A 24,207-nucleotide genomic window follows, 5' to 3' on the forward strand; every position below is an offset into this window, starting at 1 on the left:
AAAGCACATTTATAACAATTTCCACTGATATAATCTCAAATATCACAAGGCTTGAATGTAAATCAATGGAAAAGAGGTTACCATGGCTACAAGGAATAAAAGTGAAACTAAAGGAACGTCACATAGAGAATGGTTGTTCACACTCACAAATATTATGTTGAATAAAACATGTGGATAAAAATGTCTCTGATCCCTTTTTCTAAAACCACAGAGTGTCTGTTTTATGTCAGTTATAATCTTGATAATATGTCTTACATATCATAAAATATGGGTTTTAGATTATTTAAAGGTGTTCACGTTATTGCATTGGTAATTTACATGATCTCCGTTACTTGTCGGTCATCGTAAACGCTCGAGTGGGTGTATTTCCCTTTAAATGTTGTCGCTGCAAGGAATTGTGGGTCAGCATTATCTGGTCTCCTTTGGTAAAGGATGCATCAGTGTTTGCTAGGCTAAAGGAGGTTATAAAGGAAGCATTGAGCCTCCTTTCGTTAGCTTAAAGAAAATTCAGATTTTATGAGTTACATTTATGTAAGATATAAGCCTACATAACGTTGTATGCATACACATGTACAACCACACAAAGCATTCCTAGGTGAATGAATTATGTTGAATAAACAATGTGGATAAAATTGTCTCAGATCCCTTTTTCTTGAATGACAGAGTGCTCTGTTTTCAGTCATCGTGAATTTCCGTAAGCGCTCGTGTGTGAGTGTCCCTTTATATGTTGTTGCTGCAAGGAATTGTGGGTCAGCATTATCTGGTCTCCTTTGGTAAAGGATGCATCACTGTTTCCTAGGCTAAAGGAGGTTATAAAGGAAGCATTGAGCCTCCTTAGCTTAGCTTTTAGAGAATTAGAACGCTCCTTATCATGGACGCCACTTAAACACTTCAACAAAAGTGGATAGGAAAAGAGATAGGAGGGACTATTCGGATGCACCCACACTAAACTGTCCCATGATGCATTGCGAGTGGAATGTAAAATTGTCCTGAGACTGGCTTCAAGTTTAAAAATCAAACATCTGTTCAAAATAAAAGCATCTCTTCTTGTCTTCAGTTTGATTTTTAACACTTTTGTAAATAGGGCTCTTGTTTTGAAGTTAACCGGACGTTTTGTCAGTAGCACAATGACGGACGATATCGGAATCTCCAAAATATCGGAATCTCCGAAATGTCAGACTGAAATATATATATACATGAGTTTTACGGATCAAATGAGCACATGTAGATATTGTACTTGGTCACTTTCTCACTTAAAATGTTTTCAGATCTTTCAAAATAAGAGAATCAACAGAGATATTTAGCCTCAATGTGCTGCAGGTTTTTGTCATTGTAGGTTCCAAATGCATCTTGGGAAACTTGGAAATATACTTCAGTGGGAACGCTCATCATCCCTAATCATACTTATACATAGTATATAGTACATACTCGTTGAGTGTGTAGTGTACAGTACGGGGTGTGCCATTTCAAACACAGCCAGTCATCAGTAACTCAACTATTAAACCTAAAATGCATCGTCAGAGAATATTAACGCTTTTTGAATTATCAACATATTACAGTCCATTTAAAAAAGCAAACAGAGACCAAGCAGATAAAGCTCTATCCACAGAGAACATTCAAGTGAGAAGGCTGTACGCTTGTTAAACACATAATTGATGTATGCCGTCGTCGTGGTAACAAGAAAAACTCTGTTCACCCTTTAATTTCATTTTGCGCTACCTCAGCATGAGGGGGATTGTCACAGCGAGATGAGACATTGCCATAGTAACGACTTTACAGAAAAAGGTATAAATTGAGGGTGGACGGCATAACTGTAAAACTAAAATAAAGACTAATTGACTAATAGGTAAAATAGGTCAGACTAACTGACTAATAGGTTAAAATGCCCAAAATGACAACAAAAATACACAAAGATACTCCAAAAAAACAAGAAAACCAGCAAAAATAGATACATTAAAAAAATACAAAATACAATGAAAATACAAAAAATGAGGGACAAAATGATTAAATAAACATACAAAAAGACAACGAAAATACATAAAACTACTCAGTAAAAATACAAACCAAAAAAAATAATAAATAAATAAAAATAAACAAAGCAATTACAAAAATATACACATGTTGAAATGCGCCGCACACATGGTGGCAGATTCTGCCAAAAACCCTTTGACGCTGTTGTTGCTTCACGTGTTGTGTACAAACCAAGCGTGTGTGACCAAGTGTATCGTGCAAAGCTCCACATTTTAGAAATCAGAAAACAAGCTGCAACTAATACTGCCTTCCAAGCAACTCAGAACTTGGGATTTTCCGACCTCCTACTTCAAAAAGTGACTTTGAACGCCAACAGGAGTTGGAGCTACTACTTGTTAAAGTCGGTTGAAAAAAATCTACAATTCTAGCAGTCAGCCATGTTTAAGATATTTCAATATGCTGCCTCAGAACTCAGAGATCGGCATTTTCAACTTGTAAATGCCAAGTTCTGAGTTGCCTTAAACGCAGCATAATCTGGTTTGACTTCCTTGTTTGGGAAGAGGGAAAATTAGGACAAAAGGAGCCCAATTATCTTTATACATGTACCCACGAGGGTTGGTTTCTGATTCTTAGTTATTTCCAATTTATTTAAGAACTGACTGCCCTAGGGCCTTTGACCTCTTCGGTGAGGAGGTGGAGGGGCTGCCTAGTTATGCGGTAACGCACACACTTCGTTGGTGTTTGGCGGTTTCTTAATTCATTCAGTGGAGTGGTTCAAAGTAATTTGAACAATTCCGGGAGAATCGGAAAGTTAGTTCCGGAATCAATTGATGCTCGATGCCCAACCCTACTAGCCGCTTTAGTAAATGGAAAGAGACCAAATCCCAAATAGAGCCAAGAAATTTTGAATTTGAAAACAATAATTGACTCCATTAACCAAAGTCAGCATGTTTGGCAGCATTTGTTAAAGTTTAAAAGCCTGTAATGACATCTGATTAGGAAAAGCTGATGAAACAGAAACAGAAAAGGATAGACGGATGCAGAAATGAGTTCAACTCTGAAACGAAATGGGAGAAATTATAGACTTTTATATAAAAACCTTTGATAAATAAACACAGGTCCAAGCAAATAAACTTCAATCTAAACAATAACAGGTGCAGCAGTGTCAAAAGTAATACTTATGAACAAAACAATATGAAAATATTACAGCTAAAGGCAAAAAATGTGAAGTTAGGCAGTTTTTCACATCCTGTGAATGGTTAATCTCTTTAAAAAGCAGAAGCTACTTTATACCTATACAGTTTGTCTCAATTTAAAAATCTTTTTAAATAAAAACTAATTCAATCAATTTAGGTGTAAAATAGAACGCGGCGTTACGTTCAAATTCTTCCAATATTTGCGTTAAAACGTGTGGTTTTTCATCGGTCATCAGTCGAGCTCGGCCCGTCTGAGTTTGAGCGAGTCGCACCCTGAGCATCTGCCCAATCTTTTCCCCCTCATGTTGTAGTCGAAGCGCGGCAGCACCAGAACGCCGCTGTCCGATTGACCTTCTGCCGGCGCGTTGCTCGAGGCTAATTCCTCCTGCAAGGACATGATGTGTTCCACCAGACACGTCATGGCCGCGTCGATGTTGGTGTTGTCCTAGAAAACACAGAAGGAATATTCCTGGGGCTGCTTCATCATAATTATGGGTGCTATATTTAAACATTTACATTTAACATTTAGCATTTAGATTTTAATTTGACATTCAGATTTAATTGTGAAATTTAGATTTAACATTTAGCATTTAGGTTTAACATTTAGATTTAAATTTTAACATTTAGATTTAACATTTAGATTGAATTTCCTATGTGATAGACACACAAAAAATAAATAAAACAAACAGTTTTTACTATTTTTTTACCAGACTGTTTATTTTACCTTTAATTCTGCATACACTGAACATGAACTTCCATTTCAGACCTTTCACAATAAAAGACATTATAAGACTAGTTACATTTCTTTTTAGGTTTGTGGGTTTTTCCTTACCTTGGCGGAGGTTTCATACCAGCCGACAAATCCGTACTGCTGCGAGAAGCTCTCCAGCTTGGGCACTTTGGGACACAAACCCAGACTGCGCTGGTCACACTTGTTGGCCAATAGGACGGCAGGAACCGGCCTCCCGTTGCCAAGGGCGACCTGACCAGATACAGACACAAAAACAGTCTTTGAGTTCCATCGTTAAAAAACATTTAAATACGAAGCATAAAATAAATAATACAGCCACCTAAAAAAAGATTGGTCCAGATGAATAAATCTCCTTCAAAATAAAAGCACAACACTTTTTTCGCAAATGCATGGGACCCACTTTAGGTCCCGACCCAACAATTGATAACCTGCATTATTTGAATGTACTGTAGATTTTACTATTAGCATTAGCATTTAGAAGGGTTTCAATGCGCTAGCTGTAAGCATTAGCATTAGCCTCCTGTAAGGAACAGTAATGTGAATATTAGCCTTTAGCTTTGAGAGGGACTTTTTTTAGTCGTAGCATTAGCATCTGTATCCTGTAGGACACAGCACTGATACTGGTTTACTGAGGTGGGTTTTAGCATTAGCATCAGATAGCGAGGGTCACCTTTGAGTCGAGGTCTCCTTTCCACTTGAGGACGGCCTGAAACGTGGACAGCCGAGTCATGTCAAAAACGACAAGCGCTCCCACCGCCTCTCTGTAGTAAACGCGGGTCATGTTACCGTAGCGTTCCTGGCCTGTAGCACAGAAACAGGATTGAATCTCATCAGCTACTACACAACTGTATAGAAACCAACAAATAGATACAAACAAACAAAGCTTCAGCGTAGACAAGCATGACTGCACCGAACACAGTTTTAAAATACAGGTGAAGATTTTCGACTGTAATTTAAATACAAAAAACAACCCTGATAAACATTTAGCAAAAGAAATGCAGTTTAGGACGCTTCACAATAAAACAAGGCAGAAATCCGAAAACCGCTTACCGTGTCTTTGCTTGCGACATCGCAACATCCTGTTACGGTAAGCTTGTTTTGGTGAGAAAAGTGTTTTCAGCCGAAAAAGGCCGAAAAGTGCATTTTGTTTTTCGGTGGGCGGAATTTTCGTGCGTCACTGAAATTCACTTCGTACAAAATTATTGGCAGAAAATTAAAAAAACAAGGCCGAAAACTGAAAAGTTTGCTTGCGGTATTGCAACATCCAGTTTTGATGAGAAAAGTGTTTTTTCGGTTGAAAATGGTCCAAAAGTGCATTTTCGGACGCAAATGTTCTGTGACTGGAATTTTCGGTGCATCACTAGTATAAAGTAAGTTTTTTAAAACGATTTGAATAATAAAAAACACTTTTAAAAACGCTGATAGAAATTGAAACGTAAAAAAAAAAAAATACCATTATATTTTAAAAAGAGAAAAAGGCCATGAAAATTTTATGTTTTACAAACTATTTTGAGAACTAAAATTCACTTTGTAGAAGATTAAAATTAATGTAAAATTATTAAATTCTAATAACACTTAAGTTTGTTCACTTGAACTAAAATTAAACATATTGAACCAAAGTTGTATTCATTACTTTTTTTTACTAAACCTTCAAAGAAATCACTTATTGAATTAGGTTTATTAAATTGTAAACATACGTGTGTGTGTGCGTGTGTATCTAGCAGATAACGTCCTCCACATGACCTTAATATAGAGGTGAACCAGCTGCTGACAGAGGCTTTATTACCAAGGACTCAGGAGCACAAACACAGAGTCTGACGTTGTGTTTGTTTTTCACACACCAATGCGACGCGCTCTCAACACATTATCCAATTATAGCTAATGAATCCAGGCCACAGCGACACGCTATTACTGACAGTGATGTGTCTGTGTGCTTACAGACGTCATTAAAATACACTGCTATTCCTAACGTCTCCACTGGGGGTCGCACTACTTTAGTAGCAGTAACTAAATAACATAAAACAAGAGCAGAACTGAACAGTAAACGGCAGTAACAATCGCTATGGATGAATAGAGTTTGCCTGACCTAAAGCTTTGTATTTAATGTATTATTTATTATTTACTAATTTACACTTATTTACAGCTAGCTACTAAAGCAAACAGGAAACGCATTAGTCTACAATAAGCTTTGTGTCATGTTTATGGAGCTAACAAAGTTGTTTGGCCAATTAGCAGACTGTTAGCTATAGCATATAGTGATAATGCTCTAAAAACAGTTAGCATTAGTTTCTAGTTTTGATAGCATTAGTATTTAGCCTAAGTATTTAGCTCTGTAAGCATTACTCTTAAGATCTGTTAGCATTGGTCTTTAGCTGTGTTAGCATTGGTCTTAAGATCTATTACCATTGGTGGTGAGCATTGTTAGCATTCACATTTAGTATAAATCTTTAGCTCTGTTACCATTGGTGGTAAAAATTTATTTTTAGCTTTGTTAGCCTTGGTCTCAGGTCTGTTAACATTATACTTTAGCTCTGTAAGCATAGCATTCAGTATTAGTTTTTAAACTGTGTGAGTATTCGTCCTTAGCTTTTTTTTAGCATCAATCTTAAGCATTAGTTTTTAGCTTTGTTGGTCTTTCACACAGTTAGCATTGGTCTATACAATTAACCTTCAGCTGTGTTAGCATTACTCTTTATCATTAGTCTTTAGCCTTGTTAGCACTGTTACAGTCTTTGGCTCAGTTAGCATCAGTCTTAGCATTAGACTTTAGCTCTGTTTGCACGGATCTTGACAATTAACTTTCGGCTATAATAGCATTACTCTTTACCATTAATTGTTAGCTCCGTTAGCACCAGTTTTTAGCCTTGTTAGCATTTATCTTTAGCATTACTCCTTATCTTGGTTAGACTACAGTATGTTTGTGCTACAGGTTGACTGTTTCACAGAGCAACTGTAGTAGTATTTATTTAAATATTCTCTACATTTCTTTGCAGGAGCAATAACTTAAACTAGCATCTTCTTAGCTTCTACTTTAGTTTGTGTGTTGGAATGAGTCAGGTGATGATTTACACAGACGTAGAAATGTTTTTAAAAGTCAAACTCTTTCTACATCTGTGACAAAATGTCAGAATTAAATGTCTGTGACGTTAGATCGACTGAGTAGATTTACAAAAACTGTCATTATTCGAAGTGTATTATGCTACTGTTGTAATGGTGTGTCTGTGACCCTCAAAGGCTTCTGTATGTGCAGCTGCGTCAGCGTCAAACACTCCATTCATTAATTCATCTCCAGCCAAACAATGTTACAGTTACTATATTATTCTCTCACTAACAGATGAACTCCTGTAGGTCGTCAGCGTACAAAGTCCGACTGACAGCCTGGACACGCCTCGACATCTCCAAAATAAACACACCGAGTATTCTCTGTGAGCATAGCTTAGCATAGTTTAGCTTATCTCCAAATAAAGCCAGTCAAGTCTTTGTGCTGAATCAGGACTCACTAATCCATTGCGTTAGCCCTCAGGGTGCACGTACCCCTGGTTGGAAACCACTGCTTTTAACCTTAAACATTTCACCATCACAGTGCGTAGATCCTCAGATTCTCCATCTTAAAGGGGACATATCATGCTAAATCCACTTTTTAAGCCCTTAAATGCATTTTGTTGTATATTTAGAGTGTTTAGAAGTACAGAAAAGTTGAAATTAGTCTCTTCAGGTGCTCTGTTGATATCTTTATATTCTGTTTTGGTCATATTTTTTCAATCTGTTTTGATTCTCTATTACGTTTTTTGAACAATGACGTCACAGTATTTGCAGCGGAACTGCCAAATTAGGACATCGACTCCAGGCCCAACACTTCGAGCAATCCGCCATTTTTATTTCTCGCTTTTATTTTGTAGTCCAATCTCAAGGATGCAGAAGTTACGAGAGGAGAAGTCAAAATGTTGGGTTGTTGGATGTAGTAACCCACACGCTTCATTACAACGTCTGCCAGCATCAGAACCTTTTCAAAGTGCCTGGTTGAGTTTTATTTTTCACGGAAATGTACCCACATCTGTGGGTAAGGTCATTTTTGTGTGCGCGAAGCACTTCAAGGATGACTGCTTCAGCAACCTCCTCCAGTATAAAGAAGGATTTGCTGAAAGACTTTGTCTGATTGAGGGGTCAATTCCTTCTATCTTTGGAGACGACGAACAGAGCACTTCGGTAAGCTGTAAATAACGCTAAAAAGTGTGATGATAAGACGTCCCTGTCATTGTTTTGTTAGCATTAGCCATTGCACCGTCTTCATATGTTAGCGCTGTGTGCTCGTTTTAGATCCTTGATGATATGACCTACGTGATTTAATTTAAGTCTAAAGTTTTCATTAGTCATTTCATTTTGCCGTTTTTGTCTCCGAAAAGACTGTATTAAAATGCATTTTGTGACCTTAGCTTGGCGCTAGCGTTAGCTCGGAGCTTGTGTTAGCTCCCTTGTTAGGGTTCTGCAGGTTCATCATCATTATTTTCATCTCGCTCCGCAGGGTCCGACTCTGGCTCGAACATGTAAAGCTGGATGGACAAGTCTTCCGTTGTTGACATTTTGTAAATAACGTGTGAATAAACATTTTCAGCACCGCTACATAGCCGTATCTCCTCTATCAAACTACAAAAATGGCCGAACAGGGTGGCGTTGAACCGAGTGTCACCTCTGTAACCTGGAGAGGGGGCGGGGTATGAAGTGTCTCATTTGCATTTAAAGAGGCCGCACCAAAATGAGTTGCTCTCAGAAGCACATCAGAAAAGGGGTAGAAAAGGGGTGGAGCTATAATAATGAGGAATTCAGACCCAAGCATTGCAGTTCCGCTTTATATAGACCACAACTGTATGATTTATATGTAAAAAGGAAAGATTTAAATGCATGATATGTTTCCTTTAACATTTCAGAGTTCTAGGTCAATGTACATATTTATTCTATGTTTTTATATTTGTTTACCATACATCATCTTTCCCAACTTAAAACCCACTTGTTTACTTTGGCAGAGTTTAGTTAATTTTATTGCATTTTTATTTATGGTGTCATTGCTTTATATTTTTTAAAGGGGTCCTCCACTGTTTTTACAAATGTGGCCAAAAACCTTTGAAATGTCCTTATTAGAAGATCTATGCCTAACAAAACGGCATGATCTCTAGGCAATCATAATACCAGTTTAGTGGTCAAATATTCAATTCAAGCTTAGCACACCAACAGTGCATAGTATAATGAAAAAAGTTTGTTCCTATCACCACCATGGGGCAGTACCACTTGACGGGTGAATTGTCATGTTATTGCGTGCGGAATGCGATTCCCGTTCTGCACATGACTTTGGGTTTTGATTGAATGACTTTCGGCAAAGTTATTCCGAAATTTCAAGTTTAAAAATTGATTCAACGTTAGCACTCCCTGTAAGCCTGGCAATGTGGTAAAAACTCACCATTTTAACAACTAATTGTCTCTAACTTGTCCAAAACATGAATCCAAAATTTCAAGTGGAAATGAAGTCTGAAGGAGGGGTGTGCTTTTTGTAAAAAAAAAAAAAAAGAAAAAAAAGAAAAGAGGAAAAAGTGCAAAATTTGCCCCACTAAATTAAAAATTGCAGACTTCCTGTTGAATTTAGGTTATAGGTCCAAGTCACATTTTTGCTAGTCACTGTCCAATGCATATACTGTACCTACTGAATTCCATTACCAGTTTAATTAAGGCTATTTATATTTTGTGCATTTCCAAGGGTAACAGCTATTGTCACTCACACTGGATTCCTTTTTCCCCTTTTTTTTTTGTCCAAAGGTTTTTCCACAAAGAGTAGATTTTTAAGGTGAATCGAGGGTTGACTGAGTGTAATTTTGAGCCTTGGGGGCTCCATCTGAAGTGTTTGAGCTGCAAACAAAGTGACTGTGCACATTAAGGAGCTACGGAAACAGTTTAGGGCCAGTTTTGATTGAGACTGTTTTCATATGGTGAATTGGCCCTAGTCAGCTTCTGTAGATGTAACTTTTCGAGCAAACCTTTGACTTTTATCACAATATTGTATTTTTACTTCAATCTAAAGAATTCAACTTTATTCTTGATATTTCAAACGTATTCTCGACTTTTCAACTTTAATCTCGACATATTACAATTTTAATTTTGACATTTCAACTTCATTCATGACATTTCGACTTCATAATCTTGACATTTTGACTGTATTCTCAACATTTCGACTTTAATCTCAAAATGTTGACTTTAATCTTGACATTTCGACTTTATTCTCGACATTTCAACATTATTTTTGATTTGCCCAAAATTCTTTTTTTCATCAAAATTGGCCCTAATTCGCTTCCGTCCTAAACTGGATTTTCCCTTTTTTGCCCAAAAGTTTTCCCACGGAAAGTAGATTTTAAGGTGTCTCTAATGTTGATTTAGTGCAATTTTGTGTTCGAACTGCAAACAAAGTGAGATCACATTTACATGTACGCACCGGCGATGTCCCACAGCTGTAGCCGAACCACCGTCTGCTGGTCCCAGCTCAGCACTTTGAGGGCGAAGTCCACCCCGATGGTGGCGCGGTAGTGCTGGGAGAACACCTGGTGCACGTAGCGCTTAATGATGGAAGTCTTCCCCACACCGAGGTCTCCTATGACCAGGACTTTGAGCAGACGCTCCTGCTGCTGCTGCATGGTTGATAGAGGTGCTGGTGCTCTGAGACAGAATGAACCCAGATTGGATGGTGATGTCTCCAATTAAGAGCTGCACAAAGAAACAAGCTGAGTGGACATTTAAACTCTCATGTGTCCACCAGTTAAAATCCAACTTCCAGGCAACACTTTATCCAATAAAAACACAACTCGAGCTCTTTTTTTTAAAAAAAAAAAAAAAAAAAAGCTCATAAGAGGAAAAAGTCTAGTCCGCTGCATGCAGAAAAAAAGAAGCTGCAACGACAGGAAAGCGAAGTTGAAAAACTTGCACAAGAAACGCAGAAGTGTCACAAACTTAGCCTGGCGGTGTGTTTGTTCCCCATATAAAGATTATTATCATTCCGCAGTCACTTCCCTTAAAGAACCAACAAACAGACGCTTTTAAACAAACGCCAGAAGCGGTTTCCTCAGAGCAGACGGGCCGCTGTAATGGATTTAATGGTTATCGTGCTGACTGGTGGAACCACTTCCGCCTGTGACGCGACGCTAACGGTCCAAGCGATGTACAATTTCGTAAAAACAAGGACGAAATACACGTATTAACCTCTCAATTAAGTCAACATACATAACAACAGGACTGCCATGCAAGGCGCTAGTCGACCACTGAGAGCAACTTAGGGTTCAGTGTCTTGCCCAAGGACACTTCGACACATAGTCAGGTACTGGGATCGAACCCCCAACCTCTCGATCAGAAGGCGACCCACTACCACCTGGGTCTCGGTCGCCCACATATACATGTATTATATGATTTGGAATTGAAGCGGAGCCGGTTGAAAACTGGAAGCTAGCTAGCTAGCCAAACGAACGTTATACAAATGTCACTTTTAAAGTCCATTTCGATTAGATTTCACCTGAAACAACCTGTTGCAAAACATTAACCCACAGTAAGGTGTGAATATTTGTTGAGTAGAAGTGCGTCATCGCTCAACTATGTCACCAGATAAAAGGGTTACCAGTAGATCCGCAACCGTTAATTAGAACCACGCCTCTGTACTGACTGTCAGCCAACTTTTTCTCACAAAAAGTTTAAAAAAATAAATAAATGAAAAGGTAATGTTTTAAACTTGTGCCCGTTTAGGAATGAAATAAACTTAATTTAACTAAAATTGAATTTATATGAAATGTATTCCCTGTTCCTCACAATAATAAAAAACCTCCTTGATTTAGATAATGTCTACTTAAATTTTGCTATTAACTTCTAGCTTTGGGAAAAGCCTTCCTGTCACATTTATTAGTTCCTTCTATGCAGGCTCATCTTTAAAGGAGATTACCATCTCATTTATACATCTAATTTATTTTAGAGAGTATAATAAACTTATTTTTTCTTGTTGTTTTTCGGGTTGTCTTTTGCCAAAGAAGTGAATTGTCACCATCTACTGGAACAAAAGAGAATTGCATTTAGAATAATGACCACTGAGCATGAATGTTTTGTTTCGTAAGGAGGTAGGTTTGTGTCTTTATTATTCAATTAAAAAAAAAAAAATAATTTTCAATAAAAAAAAATTTAAAAAAAATTCAATTAAAGAAAAAAGTGTTCAAATGCAAAAAAATAAAAATAAAATAAAATTGAGACAAATAATTGCATTTGAACACTTTTTTTTTCTTTGATTGAAAATATTTATTTTCGATTGAAGTTAACATTTTTTATTGAAGTAATTTTTTTTAAATTGAAAATAGTTTTTTTATTGACGTGATTTTTTTTATTGAAAAGTTTTTTTTATTGAGGGGATTTTTTTAATTGGAAATATTTTTTCGTTGAAGTGATTTTTTTTTTAATGTTTTTTATTGCAGTGAACGTATTTCTTTTTTTGTTTAAGTAAACTTATTTCTTGATTGAAAATGTTCTTTATTGAATTTATATTTTTTATATGGAAGTTTGTTTTTTTTTTGGGGGGGGGGTGGATTGAAGAAAACTTGTCTTTAATGAAGTTTTTTATTGAAACTTTTTTTTTTTTTTAGTTGAAGTTATATTTTATATTGTAAAAAGTTTTTTGTAAGAACTTTTTTATTAAAAGTTTTCTTTTTAATTGATTTTTTTTATTATTGAATAATAAAAACACAAATCTATCTCCATAATGATAGATTTGTGAACATTTTTTTTGTTAAAATGTTTTTGTTTTTTTTCGCTTTTCTAAAACAAAGCCAGTGTGTTATGTGCTGCGCCTCTACGCGGTGTGTTACGGTAGTGGTACTGATGCGGGTGGGATGAGTCAGGCTAAATGATGCTGCTGCCATTTCCTCCGCAGCCAAAGCCCACAAACACTGACACCGTCTCAGCGGAAGCCCAACGCCCTCCCACCCGCACACACAGACGCTCTCCGCGGGAAGCACACCCAGAACCGAGCCGCCCGTCCCTGGTTCCTCCTCACGGCGTCAGAGCCGCTGTTTAACCGCTGCCGAGGCGTTTTTCTCCCCCTCCCGCATCACGACCAGGCCCTGGAACACGGAAGCTGGGAGGCTTTCTGTCCGCCATCGACACATAAAGGACGGCTTTGGAGCCGTTTTTAGACCCGTTTTTTTAGTCCGGATCATGGAGCTCAAAGCCGCCTGCTCGTGAGCATCCAGGCCTGAAGAAGAGCCCAACATCCAGGTAGGCCAATAACCAGCCTCCAGCATGTTTTTAACTATAGTCACATTATGTACATGTTTATTATTACATCAGCTTCTCTAGGTAATCATAATACCAGTTTAGTGGTCAAATATTTTAAAAATATTCACTTAAAACTCAGCAAAACTCTTGGTCACGGGAACATTTGGACATTTTGTTATTTTGGTGATTTAACTGTTTAAAAAGACAGTTTTGTTGGTTATTATTATTATTATTGTTTACAAATATCTTATTTTCAAGTTTCATTAGATCAGGGGTTCTCAACCTTGGGGCCAGATGATTTTTCCCCCACTTTTTTTGTCCATTTTTGGCCACTCTAATTAGCAACTTTTAACCTATTTCTGTGTTTTTTAAAAATCCCATTTCACCACCATTTTTGGTCACTTTTAACCCATTTTATTTATTATTTATAGCAAAGTGCGACTCAAATCAAAGAAAAATAGTCAAATAATAATAATAATAAAAAAAAAAATTAACCTAAAACTCTTTTGGTCACTGAAACATTTGGACATCTTGATATTTCTGTGATTTAACTGATTATTTTTACTTGTAATTTTTTTTTCTGCAAATATCTTAGATCAGGGGTTCTCAACCTTGGGGTCAGGGCCCCATTTGGCCATCAAGAAACAAAGAATTTCTTTTTTTTTTTTTTTTTTTCAATTTGAGCCCATTTTTGCTTATTTTTACCCTTTTTCTGCAACTAAACCAAACTTGTCATATTTTAACCTATTTTCAACACTTTTTCTTGCCATATTTTTGCACCTTTTAATGTATTTTTGTACCATAATATGAACTGCCGCAATCCAAAATGCAGCTTGAAATGTTCAGCACCCTCTTATAACTTAAAGAGAGAGTAAAGTTGCTCAAATCAAGCAGTGTTATTATTTATGATGTTCTACATGATATATGATACGACACTGGATACATGTGCTTTAATATGGGTGATACACTTCAACATGGAGGGAGAGACTTGCTGTCAGTTGTAAATCACGTTAGACAACAGAAAAATACGAAATAAAGGGAAACATAAGGATGAAAATAATGTAAAAGTCCAACAATGTAGATTATGGCATTAATAGTCTAACAACATAACGCTGCCTTCGCTGAACGCTGAATGCATGCGCGCTCCCGTGGAGACCGGTTGATGCCGATTTTGTCTGGAAGGGGGGAGTGGCTCACTAATCGCAGGGTTTGCTTGTTCTTTGTCCCAGCCGGCGTAGTGTAAAATAACCCTACAGTCAAAATAATCCTATGGTCGACAATGGGCATGCACACCTGGCGAACTGCGCATGCGTGTCCGTCATGTTGGATACTGCGTAAAAAAAACCTACGGACAGGTTAGCCTGCATGGTTACGGTAGCCAAATATTGTACGTATACATGTAAATTAGGGGTTGAAGTACTACTTAATTTTAAAGGTTGACTTTTTGTGCATACTCGTCGAGTTGACGTCGACTAGTCAATGACGTCACCAAGAGCTTAGGGCCGAGCCGAGTGCCGGTACTTTTTCGGGTCACAGTCTTTGGCACAACACCGCCAGCCCCTGGGACATGGGACATAGTATAGAAGCTAAGTAAACCCAGGAACACTGCTGATTCGCCTACCGTGAGTCTACTTTAACTGTTAAGCCCCGAGGCTTCCTCAGAACCGGGCGTTTAGACTTTGTTTGGGCTGTTTTTACGGTAGCTTCGGCTTCTTTCACCGAAGCCAGTGTTGTGCCAAAGTCTGTGACCGCTGCGGCTTCTCAGCGGTAGAGAAGAGTGCTAAACCTCTTTGTAGCTATTAAGGAGCTATTTACTCCCCCTTAAACATGACGCTCCGGTGGGTGAAGTGAATGCATACTGAAGAAGTATTACAAACGTATTTAAGGGGGAGTAAATGTCTGCCCAGAAGGAACTGTCGCCACCTCAAGTCAGATTTTTTCGGGTCACAGATTTTGGCACAACAGCGGTCTTCCTCCGCTAACGGAGCCTCCGTCCTGCGCTGCTGATGTTTTCCAGATCTGCTTAATACGCAGACATGTTACCACTACAGCTAAGCTAACGTTAGCATGTATATTAGCCGTAGTGTCTGCCTACCAGCTGTAGTTTGAGGACAAACCAGGAAGAAGCGAGAAGCACTTGATGTTGTGCTGCCTTGCCGTGCAGGGGTACTAGGACCCTCGTTTGCTGTGTTGCGCCGCCATCTTGGGCAAAAGTCAGGTACTGCGACTCGTCGACTTCACGTAGACACAGTCGCGAGACAACACTAAAATTGACTAGTTGACTGGTCTGTTCAACCCCTAGTGTAAATATTTACTACACTATTAGTGCGCATGCGCCCATAGAAAAACTTCACGCGTAGGATTATTTTACACCACACTAGTTTGTTTTGCGGTACAAACAACAGACTTATGTGTCTATGGAGTGCCCGCGGTGTCCACTATGTTGTAAACAGAGCTCTGAGCTGCTACGGGAAGCAGGGGGGTCAAATGTCATCCGCTACTGGTCCTTTAAAACTTTTTCACTTGGTTTTATTTTGTAAACCTTTGCATTTTATATTGCCATTTTTATTATTTCCTAGTCACTGTGTTTTTTTGGCACTTATATTTGTATATCTTATGTAAATTATATAAAGAAATTGAGAAAACTGTAATGAAAACTTTTGACCAATGGGGGGCAATGCCCCCAGCCCCCCCCGCAAACTCCACGTACGATAAGAACATTCAATTCAGCAACAAAAACATTTAAAATTATCAACAAACACATTACAACAACAACAACAACATGACCAAAAATCTCCCTCTCAATCACACGCATTAGAGGAAAAAAAAGGGATGTGATAGATGGTGTTTTCATGATGTTTTGACTGTTTAAAGACCTAAAGCTGTTCCTTTAGAGGCTTTTCTCCAGAGATCAGTTCCACTCATGTTTGCACTGGGACTCCGCTACGCAGCCCGAGCCCTCAGAGACACGCAGGGCATGATGGGAGTCTGTCCTCCTGCCTCTGTGGATGAGAAGATGATAGAGAAGATTAACTTTAACTGTCATCTACATATACAAAGAATTTATTTGGAAAAGCTGATAACTCTGTTACTTATGTTTCACTAAATCAGTTTCCTCACGACTTAGTTTGGGGGGGGGGGAAACGAGTCAAATCAAATCAATGTTGTTTGGCTTTGATCTCACAGATGACATCACTCACCTCTCAAAGCCACTCAACTTTGATTTGACTCAATCATTGACATGTTTTTACTTCATTCTTACTGTGATTTCTTGTGTTTGCCTCCAAATAACTGCCAAAGTGACTTCCCAACACTTAAAATCAAACTGAGGCCAACACCTCCTACATCTGTTTCTGTAACTGGAAACAATAAGTGGTTTATTAACTCATTTGTGGCATTAGAAGTCTACGTAACATGCAAACTATTTTTTTAGGTACATGATTCTTATTCATCTTAAATCACAAGAAATTATAACTTAATGTATTTCAAAAGACAAAGTTTTACCTTAAATGCAAAATGCTTAACTTATACTGGATCTTTTTTTTTTTTTTTTAAAGTAGTAAGTTTATTTGAAGTAAATTATTCTCTTACAGTTCTGACGTTTGTACGGAAGTGGATTAGGGCCAGTTTTGATGGAGAAAAAATAAGAATAAAGTGAAAATGTCAAGAATAAAGTCAAAATGTTGAGATTACAGTTTAAAATTTGAGAATAAAGTTGAAATATAATGTTGAGATTAAAGGTCCGATATCATGTTATTTTTCACCCATCTCCATTTGTTCTAAGAACCCCAAAAACATAGTATTTGCAGTTTATTTTCCCAAACTCGCCTGTTTTCCAGAGTTTTAGCCTCTGAAAAGTCACTTTCTGAGCAACTCTACACAAACAGGCTGATTTGCGGCCTACATAAGCATATTCATGAGTGGGTGTGTCTATAGATTTTGATTTAACATTTAGTTAGATTTAGGATTTAGATTTACATTTGGATTTTTTTTTCATGTGTACACATTTTTTACAATGATATAGAACATGCTGATTTACATGACTTTGTCTCAAATGAGAAAAATGAGCTAAATGTTCAAAATATGTCGGCTATGAAACAGTGACTGAGTTTTTACATTTAACACACCCTAGTCCCGGCCCTACTATCAAACCTATTCATTTACTTCCCTGCACGTCTCTATCAATGTAATGTTTCAGGAATGTGACAGTGCTGCTCGACTCGTTTGCTGATGTTTCCTTTTTGTTTTACTTATGCAAACACGTGCAGGAAACAAACAGACGCACACACACACACACACAGAGCCAGGAGCCGTGTCATGGAGGCCATTTGGCTCTACCAGTTTCGTCTGATCGTCATCGGTGACTCCACGGTGGGAAAGTCATGTCTGATCCGCCGGTTCACGGAGGGCCGCTTCGCCCAGGTGTCCGACCCCACCGTGGGGGTGGACTTCTTTTCCAGGCTGGTGGAGATTGAGCCCGGGAAGAGGATTAAACTCCAGATCTGGGACACGGCGGGACAGGAGCGCTTCAGGTGAGACTCTAAAATTGTTAATAAAAGTTTTATGGATGCTGCTTAAATCTGAGAACATAAAGTGAAAGGCCTTTTTAGAAAAATAAACTGAGTCAGTCATTTATAAACATCATTAAAAAAAAAACACGTTACCAAACTATTTACAACATTATCCAAGAATAAGACCTGCCTGAGACCAGAATGTATCAAGACTTTTGGGAGTTAATCCTAAATAATAAAAACAATGAAGATTTAAAAACAAGTCAAGAGATAGCAAGTCTATTCCACAGTCTTATTTTGAAAAGGAAATAAAAATCACAATAATAGTTACTATTGAAAGATTAATCAAATTGACGCTCGAGTAACTTGCCCCATATAGGGTGGCGAATGTAAAAACTCTGTCACTCTTTCATAGCCGACATAGATTTAACATTTAGATTTGGCATTTAGATTTAAATTTAGCCATCAGATTTAACATTTATATTTACATGTAGATTTAACAAAGATAAATTGAGTCAGTCATTTAGAAACATCATTAAAAGCATACCTATAAACTAGCACAGAACTAGCATACCTATAAACTGGCGCAGAGCTAGCATACCTATAAACTGGCGCAGAGCTAGCATACCTATAAACTGGCGCAGAGCTAGCATACCTATAAACTGGCGCAGAGCGAGCATACCTATAAACTGGCGCAGAGCGAGCATACCTATAAACTGGCGCAGAGCGAGCATACCTTTAAACTGGCGCAGAACGAGCATACTTTTAAACTGGCGCAGAACGAGCATACCTTTAAACTGGCGCAGAACGAGCATACCTTTAAACTGGCGCAGAACGAGCCTACCTTTAAAGTGGCGCAGAACGAGCCTACTTTTAAAGTGGCGCAGAACGAGCATACTTTTAAACTAGCGCAGACCGAGCATTCTTTTAAACTAGCGCAGACCGAGCATACTTTTAAACTAGCGCAGACCGAGCATACTTTTAAACTAGCGCAGACCGAGCATACTTTTAAACTAGCGCAGACCGAGCATACTTTTAAACTAGCGCAGACCGAGCATACTTTTAAACTAGCGCAGAACGAGCATACTTTTAAACTAGCGCAGAACGAGCATACTTTTAAACTAGCGCAGAACGAGCATACTTTTAAACTAGCGCAGAACGAGCATACTTTTAAACTAGCGCAGAACGAGCATACTTTTAAACTAGCGCAGAACGAGCATACTTTTAAACTAGCGCAGAACGAGCATACTTTTAAACTAGCGCAGAACGAGCATACTTGTAAACTAGCGCAGAACTAGCATACTTGTAAACTAGTGCAGAACTAGCCTACTTGTAAACTAGTGCAGAACTAGCATACTCTTGAACTAGCATAGAACTAGCATACTTACAAACTACGATAGAACTAGCATGCTAACAAACTGACTGGCATAATTGACCTTAATGTATTATTACATTAGTGAATGCTCAACTGAATGATTGTACACACATTTAAACACAATTTTAGTAAAACTGCGCTCCCAAAATATTTTAAAAATCAGTTTTAAAAAGGTTTTTCATAAGAAAGGGTTTTGGAAAGAACTCTGAGTCGATTAAATGTAAAAGGTGGTAAATGTTGATGGACACAAATCATTTATGGGGGAAGAGGAAAATAAGTTGTAGATTTAAAGTTAAAGTATTTGTTGTACAGCTTGGATGTGGGAAACCATTAAAAACCCGATGAGATCTGAATGGTTTTTAAACTTGATTGACAGCTTCTGTATTTGTCTTCTCATGAGGAGACGTTCTTCAAACACGGCTCAGGGCACCACATCTATTAAGTAATGAGTTGTTTGAACGTCACGTTGTCCTCCACCTATCCGGGGTCGGTCAGGTCATTGGGAAAGAATCCTCAGCAGGGAAGACCAGACATTCCTCTGAGATTTAATCCCTCTGTGAAAGCGGACCGGACCAAATAAAAATAATAATAATAATCCATCAATTTTATATAGCCCTTTATCATAGACACTCAAAGTCGCTTTACAGAATTAAGGGATTATTCTTTCACTCCACACATAGTGGTGGTAAACTACTATTGTAGCCACAGCTGCCCTGGGGCAGACTGACGGAAGCGAGGCTGCCATGGTGCGCCATCAGCCCCTCTAACCACCATCAACACTCACTCACACACTACATTCATACTAGGCAATGTAGGTGAGGTGCCTTGCCCAAGGACACAATAACAGATACCACTGGGGTGACTGCCACCTCAAAATGCAACAGTGTTGTAGATTCATTGCCTGAACCGCAGTCCACAAGAGGAGAGCAAGACATTTCTTAGCATTATACTGAAAATTTTAAACGTGTCTATTTACCAAAGTACACGTACGTAGCGTCTTAGGGATAGGATTAGGTTATATAACGTAACAATTGTTAGGGTTAGGTTTTAGGTGGGGTTTAGTCTTGGTCACGGGACCTAAACTGACCAATGACTGACCTATTACGTGACCTGGCCAAATAGGGGCGCTGCGTACGGATAGAATGTTGGTATATTGATACAGCAACAGTACGGATAGCCACTGCCTAAAAATTATTAGTACCACATTAGACGTGAAACAACAAAGAAATGTATGAGTGTTATGAGGTTTGGAGTGTTCATCTTCTTGTAGCGAAGTCTCGCAGGATGAGAATTCACAAGAGTTACGAGGCTCCAAAACAACCTTCAATGGAAACACGTTCAAAGCGCAATTATACTTTGTCGACACTTTGGAAATATCGCTTGTATTTTGCGAAAAACAAATGGAACCACAGCTAGTCTCACCCAAAGTGTAACTGTAGAGAACTTTAGTAGTTTAATCTATTGTAAATGATTGTGTATTCTAAATTCTACTGTTGTTTCCGCTCTCCTGCAGGTCCATCACCAGAGCTTACTACCGTAACTCTGTGGGCGGCCTCCTCCTGTTCGACATCACCAACCGACGCTCCTTCCAGAACGTCCACGATTGGCTGGAGGAGGCACGCAGTCACGTCCAGCCGCACAGCATCGTCTTCCTATTGGTTGGCCACAAGTGTGACCTGGAGCCGCAGCGTCAGGTGAGAAACGCGTCAAAGGAGGAAACTCACGAGGTCTAGATTAGACGGCGTCTATTTTTGATGTGAAAGTCACAACGGTTTTAGAGCTTTAAAAATAACTCGGTTCTATCACATTTAGGCCAATGAATAATCAAGCTCTCGCTGTTTGATTCTGTGTTACATGAAAGAAAGATTTAGTGAGGTAGAAAATCAATGAGAGGAGGAACATAGCCAAGATGATCTCCATTAGCACATTGATGTGCTGACTCATGCTACGAAAACGTTAGACTCAGTATTAGATCTCATCTCATCAGCCACTTATTGTGGAGGTATTTGTACCAAAGGATTCTAACGAGTATTAAACTCTCCTGAAACGTGTGAAAAACATGACTTTTTTTCCTTGTTTAGCTTTTTGAAATGAAATAAATGCATTATCATCAATAGTGTGTCATCATTCCAGTTGAGTAGGCTAACTTTATATTTTCATCCTTATGAGCAATGCTGTGTGCGGCCACATATATGTCTAATAAGACAGCTGCTTTCCTGCCTTAAATTATAGTTTCTCTGCTCATTGTGGGAAACCGTCTATTCCGGCACCAGTTGTCATTGTGGGAAGGCTAAGTCAGTACAATATATAGTGGTTTCAGCCTACTTACCAAATGGGGAATATTCACCTTGTCTCTTTTGATTTTCTAGGTTTCCCGTCAAGAAGCGGAGAAGTTAGCCGGGGCGTACGGAATGCGCTACGTTGAGACATCGGCCAGGGATGCCATCAACGTGGAGCATGCCTTCACCGAGCTGACCAGGGACATCTTTGCCTTAGTGCGGTCCGGTGACATCACCATCCAGGAGGGCTGGGAGGGCGTAAAGAGCGGCTTTGTGCCCAACGTGGTCCACTCGTCGGAGGAGGTGACCAAGAGTGACCGACGCTGTCTGTGTTAATCTGGGACGAGTCCTGGACAACAGGCGTAAATAAAGACGAATTTGAGTTTCGGAGAAGGAGAGACCGACTGAGGTGGTGCTCTTAAGAAAGGAACTGAGGGCAACCCTTTGATGTTCTTTCTTCAGATTGGGAGATATTTTCTCGAATCCCAAAGGAAGAAGGATTACTTTCCTCAAACAAATCTCCTTAAGACCAAAAACAAATGCCTTGGAAAGAATCCATATCTTCTCCATCTCACGTTCCGCCTGGTCACGTCCTTTACCTCCTCCGGTACGAACCCTCCCTTTCAATATGCAACTACTAGATCACACAGGCAGCGATCAGTTGACCATTTTATTTTGGTTCTCTTGAATTAGTACCAGTTGGAACACTTTCTGGTTCACCAACACTTTCCGGAGAAACCCAAGAAGGCCTAAAGGTACAAGGAAGGAGGCCGCTTCCTTCCGCACCTTACTTATAGCCACCATTAGGTATCACACTATAATTAAACCACTGTCAAAAGTTGAGCTCCTTTCGGACTCACGATGCGGCGCAACAAGCACACATACCTATCCGAGAGACTTGTTTGCCTAAGAACTCCCAATGGTCTGAGTTTCCTTGGACGCTTGTTTAGGATGGAGTTTTGAAATTTTGGGGAGCAACCTTTTCAGCAGTCTGGACATCTTTAAACGGAGTGGGAGTACATTCTTTCTTCAAGGTTTGTCAGGTCGACTAACCGGGCCTGTCAGACTGGAACTGGCTGCACAGACCCTATAACAGGTCTTTACCCACAGTGCATCTCCATCATAATCAGCCAGCCAATTGGCAACGGATAGGAGATAGGAATTCAACCAAGCCGGCACAGTTACAGCTGTGGGGAGGGTTAAAAGTTACTTATAATTTCAGGTGCAGTTCTTGTCGAACCAGTTGAATGCAAACAAAATTGGCACAAGCTGCGAGAAAACACATAGTCCAAATGGGGAAGAAGTCGTCATACTCTGCTGGTGTCCCGTTGTGTTCGTTCACCAAGCTTATATTATCAAAAACGCCTGCCTTTGTTTGGTAATGACGGTACTCGAGAAAATAATACGTTTCACTTTTACTCTTACTGATCTGTGAAAGATACAGGCCTTTGGAACGAAAAGGACAGTTTGTCTTCTCCTGCTGTTACTTATCTATCAATAAACTGAAATGTACGTTAAAAAAGGAATAAAATGTGACTGGAAAACCTACGAGATTTTTTTGAATTGTTGAACTTGCTCCATAATTCACTATCATTTGTCAGACAACTGATTTCAACGATGCATCCGCTGATATAGGTAGATTTATATCCTGATAATTTGTATCCCGATATAAATATAAATTGGTAACATGACCTTTTCCTATTTATCAGTACGATTACGATTTCGTGACCAATTTCTGCAATTGTTACGAACTAAAACACCTGATTTTGAGACAGCTTTTTCCAAATATTGTTTCAAAAGTTGTGCCAAGGGTTCTTTTCTATTACTTTGCATGGACTGGTCAATTTCCCCCAAAAAAACCTGATTACTTTTCAATTATTTCCTACAATACAGGAAAGAGTAGATTCACAACAATTTACCAAGATATGGATGATTGCCATCACAATGTAAAAGGAGTGGTATGTTATTTTTCAACCATCGCCATTGGTTCTAAGAACCCCAACAACATAGTATTTGAGGATCATTTTCCCAAACTTGCCTGTTTTCCAGAGTTTTTGCCCTCTGAAAAGTGACTTTCGGAGCATTTCTAAAAATGGGCCGTTTTGGGTCCTACTTATGCATATTCATGAGAAGGCGTGTCTGTAGATCTTGCGCGGGTGATCAGTGATCACCAAAACAATTTTCTTTTGCTATCCACACCCCGTTATCATTTTCAGCCAAAAAACTCCACATTACAGTAAAACACATGGCTATTTAAGCGCTCAGCACTTCAGTGACGTGCCGTGAGCACGAGGGTTGGGTAGGCAGGACGTTACAAATTGAGACCCCCAATGTGAAAACCATTGACAATTTCATGTTTCAGCTGGCAAGTGTTAATCTAACAAAATCAACATCGCAAAACACAATTAAAGAAACAATTATTTAATATAGCCTCCATACTCTCCCAACAAGATATATCTCATGGCACGGCAGCGCTTCCTTTGTTTGTGTTGGAAACACAGAAACATGGAGAAAACGACAACAACTCGGAACAGCCTCAGTGAGGCGCATCCACAAACCCAATCCTACCATTCGCTCTGGAAAGTACAAACAATTTTCTGACCTTACCTTTGCTGAAGGTCTGCTAGCTCAGGTGTTGGTCTCCCATCTTTTAAAAGCTGTCATTTTTCCTCAAAAGAAAGTTTCTTTATCGTCTCTAGCGCTGTCATCCTGACTGTAGTGTTATAATCCCGTCCACTAGCTAGAGAACGTAGCAGCGGCCACGCTATATCAATTCACTAATGCATTGTAAACATACATATAGCTTAGCATGGTTACGTCCAAAGGCAGTGTAGAAAGCTGC

At 38.9% G+C, this 24,207-nt stretch overlaps 2 protein-coding genes across 2 annotated transcripts; one reads left to right on the forward strand and one right to left on the reverse strand.

The window, feature by feature from the left end:
• Nucleotides 1–3,134: 3,134 nt before the first annotated feature.
• LOC114480537 (ras-related protein Rab-38) lies at nt 3,135–11,201 on the reverse strand. Its single transcript, XM_028474771.1, has 5 exons — nt 11,176–11,201; nt 10,394–10,614; nt 4,589–4,719; nt 4,000–4,149; nt 3,135–3,612 (listed from the first exon to the last, which is right to left on the reverse strand). Exons 2-5 carry the CDS (start codon nt 10,590–10,592, stop codon nt 3,400–3,402), a joined length of 693 nt encoding a protein of 230 aa, XP_028330572.1. The 5' UTR covers nt 10,593–10,614; nt 11,176–11,201; the 3' UTR covers nt 3,135–3,399.
• A 1,602-nt stretch (nt 11,202–12,803) lies between these two features.
• Nucleotides 12,804–22,913, forward strand: LOC114480539 (ras-related protein Rab-39B). The gene is made up of 4 exons (XM_028474773.1): nt 12,804–13,200; nt 17,469–17,732; nt 20,600–20,780; nt 21,456–22,913. Exons 2-4 carry the CDS (start codon nt 17,518–17,520, stop codon nt 21,699–21,701), a joined length of 642 nt encoding a protein of 213 aa, XP_028330574.1. The 5' UTR covers nt 12,804–13,200; nt 17,469–17,517; the 3' UTR covers nt 21,702–22,913.
• The last annotated feature ends 1,294 nt before the right edge of the window (nt 22,914–24,207 follow it).

Source organism: Gouania willdenowi, chromosome 18, assembly GCF_900634775.1.
Source record: "Gouania willdenowi chromosome 18, fGouWil2.1, whole genome shotgun sequence".
NCBI classification, from domain to species: domain Eukaryota; kingdom Metazoa; phylum Chordata; class Actinopteri; order Blenniiformes; family Gobiesocidae; genus Gouania; species Gouania willdenowi.